This window comes from Helobdella robusta (assembly GCF_000326865.2).
Source record: "Helobdella robusta unplaced genomic scaffold HELROscaffold_19, whole genome shotgun sequence".
Classification (NCBI taxonomy): domain Eukaryota; kingdom Metazoa; phylum Annelida; class Clitellata; order Rhynchobdellida; family Glossiphoniidae; genus Helobdella; species Helobdella robusta.
The window spans coordinates 1,068,865-1,092,707 of NW_008704034.1; the positions used below are offsets into that span (position 1 = coordinate 1,068,865).

Below are 23,843 nucleotides of genomic sequence, written 5' to 3' on the forward strand. Positions count from 1 at the left end.
GTTCGTTCGCTCGTTTGAGAATTCATTTATTTGTTCGCCTAAATTTTTAAATATATTGGCATATTTTCATTTCATGCTATGTTTTGTAGCTGTTGTCATACATATCTCCATACTTTCATTCATAACTTTATCTTATAAATTCAGTGAAATCCCATGGCTTTGTTGTTTCACTTGAACTGTTTTTCCTGTTCATGTTAAATGTGCTAGTATAGAGTGTTGATGACTTTTTTGATATTAATGTTTCTGGTGTTATTGTCAATAATGTTGTTCAATATTTAAATTAAATAATAAGACATATGTTAAATGACTAGAAATGAAATCATAGCGAAGAACGTGAGAGTAACATGAAAAAGTTTCAAGCGCGCGTTTGAGTATTCTGTAACGTACATTCGCATACATTTATTCATTCGCATTTGCCTGCTTGCGTGCGTGTATGTGTTTGTACTCCACGGTATGTACAAATTTGTATGAACATTTGTACACTGCGTACACTTATTTAATCATAATTTCATTGATTGCATAAATGTAGAGTTCGTAATCAACAAAATAAAAACTGCTTGATGGACACGAGCAAACTGGCTTAATACAATAAATATGCTTCAGTGAGCAATGGAGCGTTGTGATTCAGCGCAGAGAAGTCATCACAGCAAAAATATTTTTTCCTTCACTGCTCGGCGTTTGTTCGAATGAAATTTCAATGACCACCAAAATTAATGTATGAAATAATTTCGAATCCAGGCAACTTGAGACAACGCAAAACGCATACAATAACGAAAAGACTACTTCTAACAAAATTCCAAACAACAGTTCAACAAGCGTAATTATAGCAAACCTTAAAATTTGAAATAAACTATTTTTTATGCAATAGTAAAATACCATCGCGTTACGAATTCACCCGCAAAGGAATTCTCGCATACGCAAACGCATTCAACGTAAATGCGTACATTGCATCTATCTATACATCTGCTTAATACACGGCAATGAATTAATATCTATATTGAAAAATATATTGACAAAGCAAAAAGATGTAAAATCAGGTCTATTCATGCATACAAACAATTGAAAGCCTCCAACGCTCACACAGATTGCCAACCACAATCACACATGTGGTCTCAGGTCTATGCACATTTTGGCTTTAAATTAATTCATCCATTTTTATTTCAATTATTTATTTATGTATATATTTTAAAATAAATTTGTGAGGAGAGGTGCGTTTTTGCAAATAAGTTCTTCATGTTGAAACTTCCAAACAAAACATAACAAGGACCACTTTTTATATATACCAACGCCAATTTGTGGGTTGTTTAAAAAATAAATAAAATTACATTTTTTTGATAATGTGTCAAAGAGATTTTTAATCTAAAAAATAATATTCCAAACGTTTTTTGTCATTCTATTTTTAAATGACATTTAAATGTTTTGAAAGTTTCAACCTTTAGTTTAAAAAAACATTTGTATTAACTTTGGGATAGAGAAAGCATAAAAGAAATTGCGTTAGCCAGCAATAAAACGCCATAAATAAATGAAAGATTTGGAGTTGTGTGTCGTTGAGAAGCCAAAGACGTTGTAAATTTGTTGCTAGGACTTTTAATAAAATTATTATTGTATTTATTCTGCCTTTTTTTAATATTCCAACTACTTTGAATCAAGTGAGTTTTCCTCTAATTCAAATCAATGTAATCAGAACCTTTTTAAACATTAAGAATCAATTTCTTTAACTCAAACCCATGGGCAGAGATAAGAAGACCTCGTCAATCAATTTTGCTATACAGACATTATCTTACATTTTTGTATCTTAGTTGAATATATACAACACAAAAGTATATACATAAGCATTAAAGTATATACATACACTGTTTATCACAGAAATGTACAATTTCTGTTCTGACTGCAGGCAAGTGTTAATGATTTAATATTTTTGATGTAAAGCTCTCCTTCCAAGGCCAGTGTTTACGCGTTGATATATTGAGATGGGAGGTTGCGCTATGTGCAAGAGTATGAAAATATTATTTGTTGGTTCGTTCGTTTGTTCGTTTGTTCGTTTGTTTGATTGCTTGTGTGTTTTTAAATATTAGCCCGAATTTTCTGAGTAGTTGTATGTTTTTGTATGTATGTTTTGGGTTCGGGTGCATGTGTGAAGGTGTTAATTTTATGTAGGCTTGATCAAAGTGTTTTTATTTTGTCGGCTAATTGAGCCTTGTTGTATCTTACGCCTCGTCATCCATCAATTTGTAACTTGCATTAATGTGTTGTTGACAGAATATTTGTATTTTCACATTATTCTTGCTCTCATGGTAGATACTGTATATATATATTTAGCAATACAAAATATATATCAAATATTGATGTTCCCCCGTTCAATATCTTTTCACTTTGTGATATTTTTATTATCATTATTGTAAATAAATAAGTTTGTAGCATTATTTCAATCTTGACCGTTATCACAAGTTTTGCATCTTAATTCACTTTCTTTATAATTTTTTATCGTTTTCAACATCAGTCTAATTATCATTAATGTTAGCATTTATGTCATCATTACGCCATCAATACGTCATGGCATTGTAAGGAAGTATGAGACGCAGCGGCAGACTTGAAGTTACAACCTGAAATCAGTGCTTACCTAATTGTTAGATTGCTGACTGACCCATGTCACATCTGCATATGAACCTCCCATTCATCAGTAGCACTCACAAACGAAGTCTACATGATTTCAGCCACTACTACTACTACTACTACTACTACTACTACTACTACTACTACTACTACTACTACTATTACTACTGCTACTACTGCTGTTGCTGCTGCTGCTACTGCTTCTGCTAAAGTTGCTACTATTACATCTACCCCAACTACTACTGCAATTTTTACTGATGCTAAAGACATTACTGCAACAATAATCACATTTTAAGCACTGCATTCATCTTCAACACAAGCGTCATCAATTTTTAAAAATTGTAACTATTTATATGTTGGGTGGTGGTTATCTCGCGGTTCCGACCTTAAACCCCCTCTTTGTGAGCATGCTTCTGTCACTAAAAATGTATATTATGTATTATTATTATTATTATTATTATTATTATTATTATTATTATTATTATTATTATTATTATTGTTCTTATATTATGTTATAAACAAATAAAATTCCACATACACAGAAAACCATATGCACCAGCGATGAATAATCTCGGGACAATAAATGATTATTTCAACTAATCTTCCAACTGCAAAAACATGCAGCGAATAAACGCTCCATGCGAACAATTGTACACTCACATATATTCAAATAGACACTAAACATGTCTATACCAATATATACATCTAAGAATGCATATGGACACATACACACAGATAGATATACAAACGTACACACAAATTAACTTTCAACGCTGTACAAATGTCTATTTTATAACAGGAACGAGTGAAATATTAAATAGATATTTAAACATTTAGCACGTATTTAAATAAACAAGAGATGGCCAAATTACACATTATATTGTAATTTCGATAACAATTATAAATTACATTTATTAAAAGTGCCAAATTACTTAATTACAAATTACCAATTACTTAAAAGTAATTTCGATACAAATTACAAATTACAATTGTAATTGTAATAATTACAATAATTTCGTTACTTGAATTACATTACTGCCCATCTCTGCAAATGGCCGCACATGTGTTTGCGTTCGTAGAAAAACCGATGATGACCTTGCGTTTTCAATCCAGTTTTCTAACTCTCTCACTTCAAAAAAGACGCAAAAAGCAAGCTAATTTGAAATAATTTTCTCGACTTCATACAAAGAATTGCTATTCTATTAACAATTCAATAAATTTATTCAATCTTTTGAGTTTTTTAGGGTTGGTTGGAGGTATGTTTATTAATTTAATAGAAAAACATTAGTTTCGTTGTGTGGCATAATATGATTTATTAGACTGGATAGCGTGTTGCTAGCTGAATAAATATAAAGTAATATTAAAAAGAGTTAATATGCAATGAACTAGGAAGGTCTGTTAGACGGAAAACAATAGAATAATTCAATTTCAAAACATAAAAACCAATCTCAAAAAATTTCAAAATACACTGTTGATATTATTTTTAATCAAAACTTTTTGAAAAAATTTTTTTCTGAAAAACTTTCATTTATCTTAAGTGTTTGTTCGGTTAAACAAATTGTTGCTATTTTTTTCCATCTTCATTTTATAATAAATATAAATGTTCCTACACCCTTTGTGTTAATAAAACGAATGTTTTTTTTTAATTCAAAATCTATCATTCAATCTACGTCAGACAAAACTCATTGGTGAGTTAACATTTGGTTTTTTAAAAATGTTTCGCTTTCAAATACTTTTAAAAAACTATTTTAATGATTTTGAAATTTAAAGAATTGAAGAGCCTCAAATGCTCTTTTGATTGTTCTTTAATTGCGATCGTTTGACGAGCCTCAGAGCGTTCCATTCCATTGCTCCATCTTATTTCTTTTTTTTCCAGTCATTTTGTCTGTTGATGATGTTTTTTCCCTCTCTCTCTCTCTCTCTCTTTCTCTCTCTCTCTCTCTTTCTCTCTCTTCATTTTTTTCACTTTTTCTCTCTTCTATTTCCTCTATTTCATGATAGTATGAAAGCAATGGTGCCGATTTGTTATTGATGGTGAAGATAATAATGAAAAAGAAGAGGAAGATGAAGAAGATGCTGATGAATATGCCATTGTTGTTATTGTTGTTGTGGTTGCTTATAATACTAGTGACATGGACATTTTTGATTTTGTATTTAAACGTTTTTTACCATGCAACGTTTTGGATTTTGTTGCTCTTTTGTTTTCCATGTTTAAATAATTTGATATGTTGTCGGTGTAAGTTTTTAACAATTTAAAAAATATACATACATAAAGAAATGATTCATGCATGTATGTATGCATTAAGAAGAAATTCAGGTAGACAGTCTGTTACATGGGTATTGACGTATGGTTGGGTCTTGGAAGCCTGCACAAATCTATGCACTTGTCGTCGTCATCACTCATCATCACCATCATCTGTATCTTATCATCTGTATCTTCACCATCTTTATCTCTATCTTTGTCATCATTATCTGTACGTTTATCATCTTCACATAACACCATAGTATCATTATTATCATTGTAACATCAAAACATCAACATTTTGATCGCCTATTTTGCATACATCACAAAAACACATCAAATCACAACTTGCATTCAATAGTTCACAAAACTGCTCATAAAGACAGTGACTAGATAGGATTGAGTTTGGCATGTATTTATACATTTATACAAACATAAAAATGGATAAACACTTGGATATCATACGAACGCATACAGAAATACTAGCAGATTATTGCATGAATGCACATATGTATGTAAAAACATAATGCAATGCACGCATGCATACATACATGTGAATGAATTCATACAAACGCATGCATGAATGTGCGTACATGCATATTTGGTAGGAGTGAATTCCTGTTTAAATTTATTCATCAGAGGTGCTTGCATAAGCTCCAGTGGTATTCAGTTCTGGATCCTTGAGAATGTTCTAGAATGTTCGAGAATGTTCTTATTATGATTATGCTGTCTTTGTTGTCCCACGCTGTTAAAATTTTTAACTTTTTTTTTCATTGGAATTAGTTTTTTTCGTTGCAAGTGCATTTTTCAAATTTATTTTTCCCTAAGTTTTTAGTTTAAATTCGATTTTGTGTAACATAAATTAAGAGGTCATAAAGACGTTACTTGAATACATAGATTGAAACAACGTCATCTTCTTCTTCATCGCCACTCTATAATCATGTTCGTCATCACATCACATCAACTCTTATCCTCATCGTCATCTTCGTCGTCATCGTCATCATCTCATTTTTATTCATATTATCATCATTCTTCTCGTAAATAGATTATCTCATTATTTTCATCTTGATAAATTTAAACTAATACTGGAAAAAGCCAAAATTAATAAAATCTGAGAAAATTTTAAGAAGTTACAGAAGTGAATGAGATCAATAAAAAGAGAAAAGAAGAAAAGAAAGTAGAAAAGAAAGAAAGAAAGAGTGAAGGAAATGAAAACGAGAAGAAGGAAAAAAATAAAGAGAGATAGAGAAAAAGAGAGAAAGAGAGAGATCGTGCTGTTTATAAAATGATTGATGTTTAATATGAAATTTTGAATGGGGTAGCCAGTTTTTCAAAATGGCTATTTATCACTCAAACCTCCTATCATCACTGCCAGCTAGTATTGCGCTCTACTAATCATTGCTAGTATTTATTATTACTAATTTTATTAGATTTTGTAGTAGTAGTATTAGTAACAGTATCAGTGTTTGTAGTATTAGTAGTAGTATTAGGTATTATTATTATTGTTATTATTATTATTATTATTATTATTATCATTATTATTATTATTATTATTATTATTATTATTAGTAGTAGTAGTAGTAGTAGTAGTAGTAGTAGTAGTAGTAGTAGTAGTAGTAGTAGTAGTAGTGGTAGTAGTAGTAGTGGTAGTAGTAGAGATAGTAATACGTTGTAGTAGTAGTACCAGTAAGTTGCAGCAGTTGTAGTAGTAAAAGTAGTAGTAGCAGCATTTGCACCAGCAACAACAGCAGCAGTGGTAGTAGTACTAGCAGTAGTAGCAGTATAATTATTGTTATCTATTCTAGAGCAACATCAAACATTTAAATGGCCATGACCGACTGGTCTTAAAAAATGTTTTTTTCGGTCACCAGGTGACCATTATAAATTAGTTTCTATATTTTTATTTTAATTTAGCCGGGAGAGAGCTGAGGTGTGTGTCGTGAATAAATATTTGGAAGGAAGTGAGTTTTGTTCTCCAAATTCTGTTGTTTTTGTGATGTCGTTTTTGTTTCAGAGTTGTTGCTGTTGTTGTTCTGTTATGTCATTACTGATTTTGTGTTGCTGCTGTTGTTGGTGGTGGTGATGTTTCGATGATTTTGTTGTTTTTGTTGTTGTGATGGTGGATGTCGTTGTGATTTTTTAGCTGTTGTTCTGATTTTAGGATCGTTGCTGTGATTGTGATGTAGTATTGGTGCTGTTGTAGCGATGTTGTTGTTGTTGATGTTTTGATGTGTTGATGTTAATGTTTTTGTTGATGTTTTCAATGATGTTATTATGCCGTTAGTTTTGTGGTGATGTTGTTTCCAACGTAAGAGAATCTTGTGATGTTGTTGTCGTTTCGTGAAGTTTGTAATGTTGTTGCTTGTATTCTGTCTTAATATTTTTTTCATCTTCTAAACTCTTTTTTTTAGTTCGTTACCTGTTCGTGTGATATAGCATTGACATAAAGTTTCGTCACAAATCTTTGCCACGTCGCTTTTATTATTATTTGCAAGTAAATATGAATGGTTTATAAGATTTTGCTGTTAGCACTCTCCTGATATTCTGATTGTATTGTTTCACTTGTATAAATTTCTTATTTCATGTATCTTTATTTTAGATTGAAACTTCGACAATCTTCATACAAATTAACGCTAATTAAATTATTCTAAATTGTTCTGTTAATTTTCCATTGTCTCTTTGCAGTCTGTAACGGATTCTACGTCTTTCAGAGTTGGATTTTTTAAAGAATAAAAAAGTACAATCTCGAAATAAATGAAAATTTTATTTCTAAATCAATTAATTAGAAAAATTAAAATAAATTAATTTAAATTATTAAAATACTTGATTAAATAAAACAAGGCTTCAAAATGAATGAACTTGGGAAGAAATAAGGATTACTTCTTAGCGATAATGCCATCAGTTAAATAGAAACATCAATCCCTTACAAGAACTAACACACACACACCACACACACATACACACACACACACATACACAACACAAATACACACCAGCAAACACACACGCATACACATGCACACAAATAAACAAACACGCAAATAAATAAACGATTATATATGAATGATGAATGAAAATATTTATGTATGTGTGTGTGTGTGTGTGTGTGTGTTTGTGTGTGTGTGTGTTGGGTATGTTATGGGTTTTTTTTATAAAGCAAGAAGATTAAAAGCATTTTTGCATGGTGATGAATAGCAGTTTCAACAGATTATGGTGACAACCGCATTAACAATAATTTATAACGGTAAGTACAGGTAACAATGAAGTCCATCACACATCTAGTTTTAAAAATATTTCATTCGGTTTCTAGTTTCTGTTAAACTGAAAATAGATTTAAAGACAGTTTAGCGATGCAAATTTTTATTTTGAAATGTATAACATAGAAGGGTGGTCTAGACAGCGGACCAAAGTGTTAAGATTAGATGTAGTCCAAAAACCGCCATAAATGTTGTTCTTCAGTTTTCTAGGCTTCAGCCTTTTTTAGCAAAATCTTCATTTAGAAATTAATTTAAAATTTTATCTTGAATGGAATTGCTCTGAGTATGTAAATAATAATTCTAAAATTAAAAGTTTCAACTCAAAAAAATTAGTAAGTTTATATTAAATCTGAAAATTTTATGCAAAATAACTTTTTTTATTCTACAAATATTCATAATTATCTAATTTATATTTTCAATCTTTGTCGAAAACTTTTCTAGCGTGGGTTGTTACTTTTTCAAGTTTTGTAAGACTTTTGATGATGATGGCGAGGAGGAAGATGAGGACGATAGGGCTGCTAAGGTTGGTCGTTTGGTCTGCTGCTGCTGTTTTGCCACCTGGCGTTGAAATGTTGTTGACGATAACTTTTGTTGTTGATGTTGTTGTTGCTGTTGTTGCTGCTGATGTTGTTGCTGTTGTTGTTGTTGTTGCTGCTGAATCGCCATATCACAAATGCTCAGCTTCAACAGAAGGTCTTGTCTAAACCAAATAACATAATTCAGTTATATGTCTAGTTATTCAAATACATTAATTAACTTTCGCTGTATCATAGAGATATTTTTCTATCTTTACATATTAAAAGTTCAAATATGTCTTTATAAGGCGTCAATAATTTTATTTTATATAATATTAATTTTTGAAAATGGTTAATTAAAATAATAATAACTTTTATAAAACTTTATGATATTTTTAGAAATTTTTAACTGAAACCAAGTCCTAGCCACCTGTTTCTTTCCAGTTCGTTGACTTCCAGTGCAGTTTTGACGGTGGTGGCTGTGATGCTGGACATCAAGCTGCTACTGCTGCTGCTGCTGCTGCTTCTTGATCTACTCTTGTTTTTGTCTTTGTATCTGGCACAACCTTTATCTTCGTCGTAATCTTCACTATCGTTTTCGTCATCGCTATCATCACCATCTCTAATTTTTTTTCTGGTTTTGTATTTTTTTGTATGTTTTGATTGAGCTTGTTTGTTTTTCCTTGGCGATGACGACGATGATGATAACGCCGATGTGACATAGCGTAGCGACGATGATGATGATAAAGATGATGACGACAACAAGTGTCGTCGTTGTTGTTGTTGCAGTGATGATGATGGTGTGTGGTGTAGTGATGACGAAGAGCATCTTGATGACGATTTCGATCTGATCTGGAGTGCCTTGTTTTTACCGCTTGCACCGACTTCATCTTTTTCCAGCTTGTTTAAACTTAAATTTTTTCTATCACCAAACAGAAGTGAGTTTTTAAGTTTGAACGGGAGATTAAAGCGGTACATCTCGTCTTCCTCCTCCTCACCATTGCCCTTGTGGTAGTCATCGACCTCAACGTACATCTTGTTAAACGTGTCTCTGCTGTTGTTAGTGCAACTGTTACTTCGGCGGCAATTTTTTAAAGAATTGAGCGTTTTGTTGTTGATGTTGTTGTTGGTGGTAATGATGTTGTTGTTGATGATGTTGTCGAAATTGATGTTATAATTACCAACGCAGTTGTTGTTGTCTTTCGAGGTTGAACGTTTGTGGTGGTGGTGGTGGTACCTGGCGTGGCAGCTGCTACTCATTTCGATATCTTCCAGCGATAGGCCTTCCACGGTTGTGTACAAACTTTTCTTCGTCATGGTCGTTGTCACTCCTTTGTACTGTTTGCTGGATAAGTGTTGCAGTAGCTGCTGTTTTGTTGTTTGGTAGACGTCGTTGCCGCAACACTGCTCTTCGTTATTGTTATTATTATTAGTGTAGTTGTAGTTGTTGTATTTGTTGATGCACTGCTTGAGAGTTGATGCAAATTTTTCGTTCCCCTGAATGGCAGGTGGCGCCATGAACGTTGATGATTCCACCGTCGGAAGAATTGATGAAATTGGCCCGGTTACATGGGAGCTAAAAATGATGATGCCTCTCATTGAAATATAAATTGAAACAGAAAATTCCCAAAAAACTACTCCAGTTTGGTTTTTAAATGTTTCTATGCCACGTGATTGCAACAAATTTATTCAAATTTTTGTTGATTAATATTCATTAAATATCAACTCTCCAACTATTATCCAATATGTTTTTGTTGTATGCAATTATTCTATAATCACATTGTCAATAAGCTAAGATCATCAAACTAGTCCAATAAAAACTTTCAGCCAACTACCTTTGTTCGCTTGGTGGCCAGTGATGACGCAAACATGATTCACGAAATTTCAGAGAATCCTTCAAATTTGAAACATACAATCTGTCGTTTAATCCATGCGGCCACACTGAATCGTGACGTATGATGACGTCATTCATCGCCCACCTAACTATGCGTGTGTTGTGTAGTTTCAATTTTTCAATGTAAAATATTTATTTAGTTTTTTTATTTATTGTCGTTTAATAGAATTTTAATAATTCTCAACTGAAACAATGCATTGAAATAATACTATTATACATCGTTTCTGTCATTTTAAAAACTCAAATTAAATTTTCAACATCAGCAGCAGACTGAGTATGTTTCAAAAAATCAAACATCCATACTTTCGTCTTCATTCTCGCATTTGAGGGGAAGGAAGTGAAACCTCCAATCTGACGAAATTGAAGTTAAGAGGGCAGCTACCAAAGCTCCTGAAACTTCAGCTTCAAAGGCCAAAGTCAATAGGTCGTGCATTGTTTGGAGTACGTGATCTGAATAGCCGATGTATTGGAAGCAAGGCAGGCGTTTGTGCTGGAGTGCATAGATGGATGGGTGGCCATCGATCAGTTTGCTGAAATTTATTTCCGAGCCAGTGTCGATGACGCTTTGAAATTTTAAAGACGTTTTTGATGACGTTGATGTGGGTGATGTGGCGATTTTTCCATTTTTCACCTTGCTTGCTTCAATACTTCTCAAATTTTGCAATTCAGCTGACTCTTTCTGCTTCATCAACAATTCTTCCTGCATCGAAACGTTACAAATGACAGTCAATTCTAACTGAGTACGGTAACAATTATTACTTAAACAAATTCATCAGTACCACATTTTTTTAAATCACAATTGAAATTGTCTCATTAACTGTTGGCAGGCACCGAAGTTTTGAAAATTTTTTAAATAAACCTTCAGTCCTGCAATTTTCACTTTGCCAGCATCAATCTGCGATTTGGAAGCTCCCCACCATCCACTTTTTAACTTCACGTCGATCGGCGCTACTCTCCTGGCTTCAGTCATAAGTTTGTAGTAGCCGCAGATGGACATCAATCGCTGCCTGTCGCTCGTAAATCCATCGTTAACGTTTGAAGTTGTGGTCTTGACGTTGTTGTGGTCGAAGGAGGAAGCGTCATTGTCGTTTTCAATGCTGTGATTCGTTGTTACTTTAAAGGATTTCTTCCTCGTCCTCAAAGTTCGAACAATTTCATAAAAAGCACGCACCTGTTTTGTAAAAATTTTCTTTAATGAAAATTTAAATATTTTTAACTTATTCGTGATTAAGCCTACGTATCATATGAAGTTAATAATTTGTTTGAAATTTGTTGTTTGATGAATATTGTCCTTGAGGCGGTTGAAACAAAGCTGTAAAATGTGTTTCATTATATAAATTGCTCTGAAAATTTCGAGAAAATAACGTTGCTAAATGCTGTAATTCAATATTAATAACAATTTTTGTCACATATTGCGTTATCGTTTAAACCTCTAAAGATGTTGTTTATAGTAGTTTTTATCAGAAATAATTACTACAACTACTCAATTTTGAAATATTAAAAAAGCACTAGAAAAAGCTTGTTAATAAAATTTTCAAAAAAAAATGTTTCAAAAATGAAAATATTCGCCACGAACCTCCTTACTACACCTTTCCAACTCGTCATCCTCGCCAGAGATTATGATGCTCCTGTATTTGTGGTAGTCCAGCGTCTTCAGTGTTATTTGAGCTTTGTGCATTTTTGAGAAATAAACCTATAAACTACTGTAAAATAAAATAACAAATATTAAATAAATCAATATAGTAAAACATTTTTTATAAAAAAATTCAATCTAATTTTTTTACTTTCTACTAATTGTTGAATTTTATATCATTAAAATCGATTAGAAAAATTTTGGAAAAAATCTTTTAAAACTAAGCTACCACCGTTCAGAGCATGTACGTAATAGAAGCGTATGCAATGTTTCAAGTAAAATGGCGTTGGTTGGGTAACAAAAATTCAAGCAACTTTTTTAATCTCACTCTAAATTTTAGAAATTTTTATAGTATGATCGGCCCTTTTTGTATGAACTATTGAAAAATCTGTTGTAACGGTGTAAGAGTTTTAATAATAACATCACTGTACACATCCATTCATGTCATTAACTAACTTTATTAGCTGGAATGTTAACTGTTCGACTTAATAAACGCATGCAAAATAGCATCTGCAACACAAAACCAATCTCAACAACAACAAGAAGCTAATTCTAATTTTAAAGACGACCACATTTCATCCAACTATTACATAAACAAGCGCACGAATTTCGTACACTACATCCAACAAGCATTTGAATTGTTTCCAGCCAGACACCACCACAAGCATTGTACGCTTACAATCCTCTTTCTCAAAGCCATATTCTCTCTTCTCTCTCTCCATCCCTAGAGCTTTCTCTTCATCACTCTCTCTATTTCTACACTCTTCTTATTTATCTCTCTCTCACTTTCACTGTCGTTCAATCCCAAATTAGTATCATAGAATTATTTATGTAAATTTGCAAGAGCCCTTCCATAAAATCAGACTTTATGGAATGAAAAAATTTAATTTTAATTTTATGCTATGCATAAAATACTCATACTTTCACGTACATTCACACATGCTATATGATTATTTATCCATTAATAGCGTATGATACGCACCTTTAATGGGGCGTATGATACGCACCATTAAAGGTGCGTATCATACGCCTGAGTTGCATCACTTGAAACCCATCACTAAGCTTCGTCACAAAATAAAAGTCCAATAAAAAGGAAACAAGGAAATAAAAAGATCTATGGTAATAAATAAAACATACACGCAAGCTGACATTGCTCGCCTGTTTCATTGCCCTTCGTCAACATTAATGTACAAAGTGTCATATTTATCATCGTCATCTTTTTTTGTTGTTGTTGTCATTAACTTTCTTTCTGCTGTCATCATCTTTACTGTTGATGTTGTTATTGTTGATTATTCTCAACGTGATTATTATTAGGGTTTTCAACGCCGTCGTCATCTCCAACATAACCACCAGCGTCATCTTAAACAACAGAAAAACTTCATAAGCATTGAAAGAGAATTGTGATGGTTGTACGCTTACCATATGCGTCTGCTTCTACAAAAATTGATAATGATGCGTATGGCGGGAGGACACGCATGCATGTTGATATGCATATGAACGTACACATGAATTAATGTAAACAAATTTAATATTTCATATGTATCTTTTCACACACACCAATAAATGCAGTTTGACATCAAATAGTCATGTAAAGTTAATTAGTTACAAAACTATAAATTTAATTCTTCGAACGTGTATATAAAATTTACTCGAAACTCATTATCTCTAATGTTTTCAACACCTGTTACATTTTTACATGTATGTAGGAATTCAAACATCGTCGGTGCTCTTATTTTTTGTACTGCACTGTACCATATTGTACTGCACTGTACTGAAGTGTAGATGTGTACTTACAGTAGCGGCAAGCAGGTTAACGCTGAGGTTAATTAATTATTTACATTCAAACAGAGGATTATCATTATAAGGTAATAAATGTGTGTTTAGCATTAAGCTATGTCAAATTATTGTTCATTTCTTCATATGCATATTTCTATACACATGTGTACACATCTTTATGTTGCATCTAAATATAGTGATGAATTTTTTGCATTTCTGCAATAATGCTCGCGTACAACGAACAGCATGCTGTACGCCATCACTCGACCAAACAAACACAATTGCAATTGTTCAAGCAAATAACCAGCTAAGCACGAGAGTGTACAGCACAGAAAGAAGCAGGCAAACAGGCGTGTACACTGTACATTGTACAGACAGGCAGAGGTGTACGCAAACAAACAAACAGACGTACAAGCCTCTCCACCTACGCTCAAACCATGAGCTGCACATTGCTCAGGTTCACTACATTGTCTTCTGCGATACAACTTGATGAGAGGATGAAGATGACGATGATGGTGATGGCAATGAGGATGATGACGACGATGGTGATGAGAATGAGGATGAAGATAAAACTGATGACGTTGATCTCTAGATGATGGTGGAAAAAGAAATCGTATCAAGCAATGATAGTGATGCGATGAAGTGGGCCGAGACAGATACTGCCATGTTTACGATGGTCAGTCATGAAGAGTCTTTGTTATGTTTTTATTCATGTGTAACTGAAGAGTTTTTAATAGAAATGATGCAATGTCTTCAAGCAATCCGCATCATTTAATTTGATTTCATTTACGACTTTTTATATTTTTTTATGACATTTCAAATTTATTTTCTATGTGCTTAATTATTTTTACAATATTTCAGTGTTACAGTACACTCAATCAATTAAATAATTTATATTTAGGCATGTGTTTGTGTGTCTTTGTGTGTGTATGAGAATGTGTGTGTATGTGTATGTGTGTCTGTGTGTCATTGTGTGCGTCTGTGTGTGTGTTTTGTGTGAGTGTGTGATGCATGACAATTGTAACACCACGATGCCTTGTAAAAATAGAACTTAGAGTTGTTAACGTTAAAGATTTGTGAATTCATTTGAAAGCACGTGTGTGCGGTGTGACGTCAGTGCATTCTTTTACTTTATTTCCTTCCATCTATCAATCATTTTTTCATTTAAACGTTTAATCTTTCATTTATTCAATTGATAAATTTTTCAAGTTTTTTTGTAATTTTAATCATTCAATATCTAACCGCAATTAAGTAGTAATTGTAGCAGTGTACACGTTGTTGTCGTTGTTGTTGTTGCGTTGCTATGCGTTGTTGTTGTTGGAGCTGTTGTTGTGTTAGTGCTGTTGCTAGTGAATTTGTTCTGTTTGTTTTTGTTGGTTTGGCTTATGTTGCTGTTCTGATTTTTAGTTGTTGTTGTTGGTGGTAATGGTGTTGTTATTGATGTTATTGATGTTGTTGTTGTTGTTGATTTTATTTAATTGTCGACGTTACTTTCGTCCAAATTTTTAGCATTATAGTTTAGGGTTTTGACTTCGTTGTTTTTGTGGTGTAAATAATGTTGTTGTTGTTGTTGTTATTGCATTTGTTGTTCAAAAGATAAGATAGAGGTTGTTGTACTGTTGCCACGTCGTTATTTGACGTCATTTATTGTTGATTGAAATATTATTTTCATTAGTAATATTTGTCTATAAGAGGTGCATACAAGTAAAAAGTGATAAATCACTGTTTTAATCATTTATAAAGAGTATTAAGCATAGAGTTATTTACATTTTTAAAGTAAATAACAGCAATAAAATAAATAAAATTATAAAAATTGGCTATGTTTGAATGCTAATGCAATGCGGGGTTGTCAATTCATGCATTCCTCAATCAATCACTTTAATCATTTTGTAGTACATTCATTCGTCAAACTTAACTTTGCCGTTGTCGTTGTTGAGTTTTTGTGCAGATTTTGTTGTTGCTGTTGTTGTTGTTGCTACTACTGTTGATGTTGATGTTTTTGTTGTTATTGTTGTTGCTGCTACTGTTGTTGTTGTTAGTTTTTGCTTATTAATACTATTGGCATATGCTGAAGTTTAGCTAAGAGGCATATAACAAACGATCATAGTTTTTTTCAATGTTTTGTGTTGTGCTATAAAAAAAAGAGTCAAATCTGAAGAAATGGATTGAAATAAGTCGGAGTATGTAAAGTAAATGTTAGAAAATGTTAAGTAAATGTCATATAAATATTAGCAAATGTTAAAGTTAAAACAACGCCATTTATCACATAAGCGACATCAACGACATCAATAAGTTTACGATTTTTGTGTGTTGATACATTCATACACACACACACATACAAATAAACAAACAAACACAAATACACACAAACACACACACACAAACACACACAAATACACTCACACACACTCACGCACGATTAAAAATGAATTGTTAACCAGTAGAGCAAGTTGAGTTATTTAATTTTGTCCCGTAGCTATAATTGAGATTTCAATAAAAGACTCATCGTTATAAGTATCGTTCCTTTATACTTCATTTATTTATTATTATTATTATTGTTTATTATTGTCATTTTTATTTATTATTATTATTTATTTATTTTCATTTTTGTTTACTTTGTTTTGCTGTATGTCTTAGCGAGTCCATATAATATAGTACAGTTGTATTTGTTTATGAGAATTGGTTAGGTGATGATTGCGATTGTGATTGAATGTGATTGCGCAACACAGACTTGTGCATATTTAAACTAAGATACAAGAAGTATATACTAACTTTATATTGTTAAATACGTTCAATACTACGATGACTCTTATTATATTATTAAAAATTAAATAGCTAAACGAAAAAATACAATAATTGATAAAAATAACTCGTTTAACAGCCATAAATACTACTTTATAATTCGTTATTTTTAACAAATGACATGAACAAATAAGTTGTTAGAGCAAATTTATTTGAAAAATTGATAGAAATAAATTTTTATACGATGTATGTAACTCGTATGACATGCATACCTAAATCACCGGACCATTCAATCACTAAATCACCAAATGATTTTGCGTCAACGTTTGTGTGAAGTTATTTACGGTTGTCATCAGAGATTTCTGATTTATAATTCTGCATTAATTCTTTTTAAACTCAACACTAACAAACGACATTCTAGTTAAAATAAAATCAGTATAACTCACAAACATAGGTCAAATGGAATATATTATTATTTAACGTGATTTATAAAAGTAGCAGTCATCTTATATATATGTGCACATATAGACAAACATATATATGCAATTTTAAAGACGCACATACGCATTCACATACAATGTAGTGTGATGCAATCTAATGCAATGTAACTATTTGTACACACAATTACGTACACATATGCCCGTTGTATTTTTTCATATTAATTTATAAAAAGAAATTGTATCTATTAAAATTTTAATAATTCAAATTAGAAAAGAATGCAGACGTCTCGCTAGGCAATTTGTCATGCCTGCATTGTCAAGAATATAACGTAAACTAATGATGATAACGAAGATGAAGACGACGATGATGGTGATGTTATTATTATTATCATAATTATTATCAAATTATTATTATTATTATTATTATTTAGTTTTTTTCATAATTTTTTCTTACTATTATGAAAAAGGTGCAACAATGTCTTGCATATTTGGAATAGTTTGAAAATTTTACAAAGTGCGCACGCGAGTACAATACAGGCAGACACACAATTCAACATCGCCAGGCCAAAAGACAAGCATTCTTATGTATGTTTTTGTTGTTATTTGGCTTATTATTTTGTTGTTATTTTGTTATATAGTTACTTTTTGTTATTGTTGCTGTTATTATTGTTGTTGTTATTTTTGTTGTTGTTGTTGTTGTTGTTGCTGTTGTTGTTGTTCAAGTAAGTTTTTTTTTCATTTTTTGCGGTTTGTTTGCCTGATCTACCACAATTATTTTACTCACGTGAAAACAGTTCAATTGTTATGCTGTAGATCGCTGTTGTTTATGTTATTTTATTATTATTATTACTATTATAAATAATTATAGTATATTTTATATTCATATATTTTATAATTATTATTAGTTATTAAATATATTTTACTGTTATAATTATTATTGTTATTGGTGTTATTTTTATTCAATTAAAAATTGTGATCTTGATTTTTAGCTTGGGACTCGTGGTCATTATTGATTTGTTAGATTAAAAACGTCCGTGATACACTCCTCCAAAGACTATATATATATATATATATATATATATATATATAAATGATATGTATTATGTCCACTATCGTCTAATCCACGCCATGATAGACGTCATCTTCTTACTATCCATCTACATCATTGTGTCTAATAATTCAGGGTTTAACTTAAATTTTTCCTTCCTTTCACTTTTTTACTCTCTCTCTCTCTCTCTCTCTCTCTCTCTCTCTCTCTCTCTCTCTCTCTCTCTCTCTATCTATCTCTCTCTATCTTCCTTCTTTTGTTCTCTCTCTCTTCCTTTTCTCTCTCTCTCTCCATTAGTCTATCGATCGATCTTTTAATTTCAACGTCTCGACCTATCTATTCAAAGTCGATATGAAATTTTTTAAAGAATGTACGTGATGATTGGATGGTGAATTGAATTGTTAGGTAAAATTGATATTTTAAATATGAAGGGTATAGAATTATTTGATATGAGATGATCTCGTTAGTGTTGTTGGTGATGTAACTCCTCTTATTGTTGTTGATGTTATGTTGTTGATGATATTGTAACATTGTTATTGTTGCAGTTGTTGCTGTTTTATTGTTGAAACAACTGCATATGAATAAGCAATGCTGTAATATATCATGCAATTAATGTTATCTGCTCGCACATTGTTAAGAAGAGAGAGTTGATGTATGCGTTTAGAAGCGTGTTGTTTCAGTGTAATTAAAACATTCCTAATTGAGATTTATAACGCAGGCATGGTTGTTAGAGGAGTGTTGCAAGTTCGCTCAGAACTTAGGAAGGATCACTAATAATAAATTACGAAACATAAGTAAGCCCAAGTTTGAAAATGTTCATCCATGTTCACGCTCGTTTTTCAAATTAACCTATCCCAAATTGGACTCTCTAATTCACAACTGTTTAAATATGTTATTCTTCAGCTGCGATTGGCCAACATATTGATAGCATTTGTAAATAACACAATAAACATGAGGAATGTTTGAGATAATTTTTAAATAAAATAAAAGTTCTTCTTACTGAGCACTGAGTAATTTTTTAACATTTTCAACTGTTCAGTCAACTTTGTAGCGTGAAAAGAAGTTATGTGATTGCTATGCGAGGAATGTTGTTTACAGTTGACGGTGGCTCTGGCGACGACGTTGCAAAGGTTACCTCAGTTGCGACAATGACGTTGGTAATTTGGGTTCAATTAACTTTATTGACTTTAATTAACACTATCTCCCAAGGCACCTACCTACCGACCGTGAAGGGACTTGGTGCGCTTCGAATGTTTTCTAATGTGTCGTGTTCTCATCTTTTTAATAGCTAGTGCACTCACTCACAGTCATGCAGAAATACAAACAACCACCCACATGAAATAAACACCAACCATAATATAGACATCGGTATTTCTGAATTTTTTGCACGTACTTAATTGAGTGTGTTTATGCGTGTGCGTGTGCACGTCTGTGTGAGTGTGTGTTTGTGTGTTTGTGTGTGTGTGTGTGTGTTTGTGTGTGTGTGTGAGTGCATAGATATAACAGCTGAACATATATTGACATTTTTATTTATTTATCATTTAGGAACGCACATTAAGGTGTTATACAAATATGAATATTTAATTGACTTCAAGTGCGTGCAAGACATTGACACAACTGAATGCTTATATATGATCCTATATAAATAAATATATATATATATATATATATATATATATATATATATGAATGACTGTACTGTATAAATTCTACGGAATTGTTTACATTAATCAATTTAAATTTTATCTTTTCAGTTTTCCTTACTGGAATATCTTTACTTAATAAAAAAGAGCTAATATATATATATATATATAATCATCAATAATTACATATGTATGTATATTATATTATAAAGGCTGGGAGGAGACCATAATTAATGCAATATTTGAAAAATCTCCCAAATTTTTAGCTTCTGAATGTTACAAAAGCTAAAAATTTTGTAGGTTTGTTCATATATATATTATATTATATATTTACACAAATATATAGATATATAGATATATGATGATATAGATTATAAAAGATGATACCTGAATATAAATATATCAACATCATATTAATCATATTGGCCATAAATTTACAACAAACACAATTTCATTGTGTGGTTTCAAATGTGAAGATATGAAGATCGTAATGATGGATGACTTTGATAGAACGAGCGAATATATATATATATATATATATATATATATATATATATATATATATAAGTAAATGAACACTTGTTAGTGTAATAAATAACATTGACAGATAGATAGAAATATGATCACACTCTCACTTACACATGTATATATATATATATATATATATATATATATTATCAGAGTATTTACATATATATATATATATATATATATATATATATATATATATATATATATATAGGGTTCATGATTTGCTCAGTTTGAATGGAAATGTTACAATTGTTATAGCAGAGAATACGTTAAGTTACAGTTGAATTAGAAAAAAACTGATGTCTTATAGCGTTTTAACATCAATATAACGATGATTTTGTCAAGTAATTTTGTAAGATTGACGTAACAATAGACGATTTGAATTTTTTTTCATTATTACTTGAAGGTTAGAGCATTCATTTATAAAGATTTTTCTTTGCTATTTTAATTTTAATCACCCTCACCCTCAAATTTCATCATTTTTAATTACACTTATCATCAAATTAGGTTTTAATCAACCCAAATAAATTACTCTTAGCCGAAATTATAAACATCATTTTATATTAAATCCATCTTAAATACCTATGGAAGCAATCAATTCTGTTTCCATTTCATTCATATTTGATGTCATAATGTTAATGCCTCCAAGCCAACCGTTACAATTAATAAAGTTGTTTTGATATTTGCAGAAAATTTTTGTTATAAGCAAATTTTAATCGTTAGCTTATATAAGCATCATAATTGTTGTTGTAGTTGATTATTTTTGTTACAATCATCACATTCATCATTGCCTTATCGTGACGTCATCAATATTATGATTGTTCCCATACTTAATATTTTCAGTATCATCATAAACTTCTAATTAGCATCACTGTTGAGTCGCCGTCATCACTATGCATTCATCATCAACTCATTCATTCATCGACTCATTCATTCATCGTCTCGTTCATTCATCATCATCATCATCTTCTTCTTCTTCACCATCATCATCACCATAATCATCATCATCATCTTAATAACCATCATCTTATAAATGTAATCTAATTACTGTCGTCATCATCTTCATCGTTGCAAATGCATGCAAGTTGCTAACTATTTAACGATTTGTTTATGGTACACATGGCACATATTTTCATAAGACAATTTATTTATTTATTGCTTGCGCTCGTTAAAACACCACACATCAACAACAACATCAACAACAACATCAACAACAACAACAACATCAGCAACAACATCAACAACAACATCAACAACAACATCAACAACAACATCAACAACAACAACATCAACAACAACATCAACAATAACATCAACAACAACATCAACAACAACAGCAACAACAACAACAGCAACAGCAACAAAAACATCAACAACAACCACAACATCAACAAAAGGATAAAAAACAATAGAACAATTTAATAATAATAATGGTGATGAAAATAATAATAATAATATCAATAATAAAAATATCGTCTGTACGTCTTAATAAGATAAAAGAACTTTATGGTTGAAGAATTTGACGAATTTAAAAATACAAAGAACATAAACACAAATACACATACACATACATGCATTTGCTTTCATTCATATATATATATATATATATATATATATATATTAAATGTATATATATGTATGTATATATATGTGGCCTTATTGTTATTTAATATGATGTCGGCTGGCTGGTATTGCTGTTTTGTTGTTGAGTAAAAAAATTCCAATTAATGATCTTTATGTTCGCTTATGAACACACACGCACACGCACGCACACACACACACACACACACACACATATATATATATATATATATATATATCACATACCAAAGTTTTTGTTTTACATAAAAAGTAAATATTTGGCTAAAAACGTTATCCTGTGACTGGTCACTATCAAAATTTTTTAGTTATATTTGTGTTTCTGTCTGTCTATCTTTTTCTTTCTCTTTCTCTCTTTTCTTTTTTTCTCAGTGTGCATGTGTGTTTAAGTGTCCTTTGTGCGATATATTATATGGGATGATGAGTGGATGAGTAAAATTTGTAATGGAGTGACTAAAAAACACCGACCTGTTTCTGCAGAATTCTTTCAACATACATATTGATAAAAACGACAAAAACAACCACAACAACAACAATTATTATAATAATAACTAAAATAATAATATTATTAATAATAATAATGATATAATCATAGCAACACAAAGTTCGTGTCAAAACACTGAAATCGTTTTAAAGGGATTATCTAATTTGCTCTTAACACCAACTATACTATTAATAACTTAGGTACTGTTTGCTCAAGCAAATTTTTTCATGAAATCATTCCCGCCAATTTTTGGTGCCATTAGTTTGCGTCAATTTGATTCCCAAAAAATGTGTTTCATTCAATTTTTTTAATTTTAGCATGTTTCAAAAAAATTAATAACCAATCAATCAATCATTCGCCAACCAATCAGGAAAACATTAAACAGTCAATCATTCATTCTGTGGATTAATCAATCAACCAATTAATCATTCATTCATTTATTCAAGCAATCATTTAATCAAGCAGTCATTCAATCAATCAGTTAACCAATCAATCAATCAATCATTCAATCAATTTATGATCCTTCGAAAACTACATATTCACTTTATCCGCCAAAGAGAGTCGTGTTCTAGTTTGTTGTTCATTTTTTTTAAGACATAGTTATTGTTGTTTGAATTATTATTATTATTATTTTTATTATTGTTGTTTTTGTTTGAATTATTGTTATTTTTATTATTACTATTATTATTTTATTATTGTTGTTGTTAATATTATTATTATTTAAGTTTGCTACATGAGGTGAACATTTTTTATTCTCTGTATCCTTTTTGTGTTTGTTTGCACGAACCGAACGATGACCATGATTCCATTATTTGCTTTGTATATCGATCGTATATACTAATGTTTATATATATATATGTGTGTGTGTTTGTGTGTTTGTATGTATGTGCGCGTGTAGGTGTGTGCGTGTGTGTTTGTTTGTATGTGTGTGTGGGGGTGTCGCTTTCTTGTAATAAGTTCAAGGTTAAACTAAAAAATAATAATTATTTCATGAAATTTTATAAACCAATCAACCCTTTAATTTCATGATTGGATTATATAAACAATTACGTAAATATATATATATATATATATATATACACAAATATATATATATATATATACAGGAAAGTTACAATATATTAATGTTATATATATATATCTGTGTGCGTGTGTGTGCGTGTGCGTGTGCGTGTGTGTGTGTGTGTGTGTGTGTGTGTGTGTGTCCGTGAGGTATGTGATACCGGTGAGAATGCAGTTGAGAAGACAATAATAATGATTACGATGATGATGATTGATGATGATGATGGTGGTGATAAAGTTTGTGATGATAGGATTGTGTGATAACATTGTGAGTGAAAATAAATCTGATGTTGATTGATTGGTTTGAGCATGAATTCGCGCTACATAAATTGGTTTGACGGAATAGGTCCTACATGAAAATAAT

The 23,843-nt window shown here is 31.1% G+C and overlaps 2 protein-coding genes across 2 annotated transcripts; both read right to left on the reverse strand.

The window, feature by feature from the left end:
• Window positions 1-8,527: 8,527 nt before the first annotated feature.
• Window positions 8,528-10,226, reverse strand: HELRODRAFT_170863 (hypothetical protein; the record flags this gene model as incomplete). Its single annotated transcript, XM_009016689.1, has 3 exons — window positions 8,528-8,670; window positions 9,044-9,261; window positions 9,466-10,226. The coding sequence occupies 3 exons, from the start codon at window positions 10,224-10,226 to the stop codon at window positions 8,528-8,530; spliced, it is 1,122 nt and encodes a 373-aa protein (XP_009014937.1).
• A 584-nt stretch (window positions 10,227-10,810) lies between these two features.
• On the reverse strand, window positions 10,811-12,199 carry HELRODRAFT_170864 (hypothetical protein; the record flags this gene model as incomplete). Its single annotated transcript, XM_009016690.1, has 3 exons — window positions 10,811-11,257; window positions 11,381-11,692; window positions 12,098-12,199. The coding sequence occupies 3 exons, from the start codon at window positions 12,197-12,199 to the stop codon at window positions 10,811-10,813; spliced, it is 861 nt and encodes a 286-aa protein (XP_009014938.1).
• Between the last annotated feature and the right edge of the window lie 11,644 nt (window positions 12,200-23,843).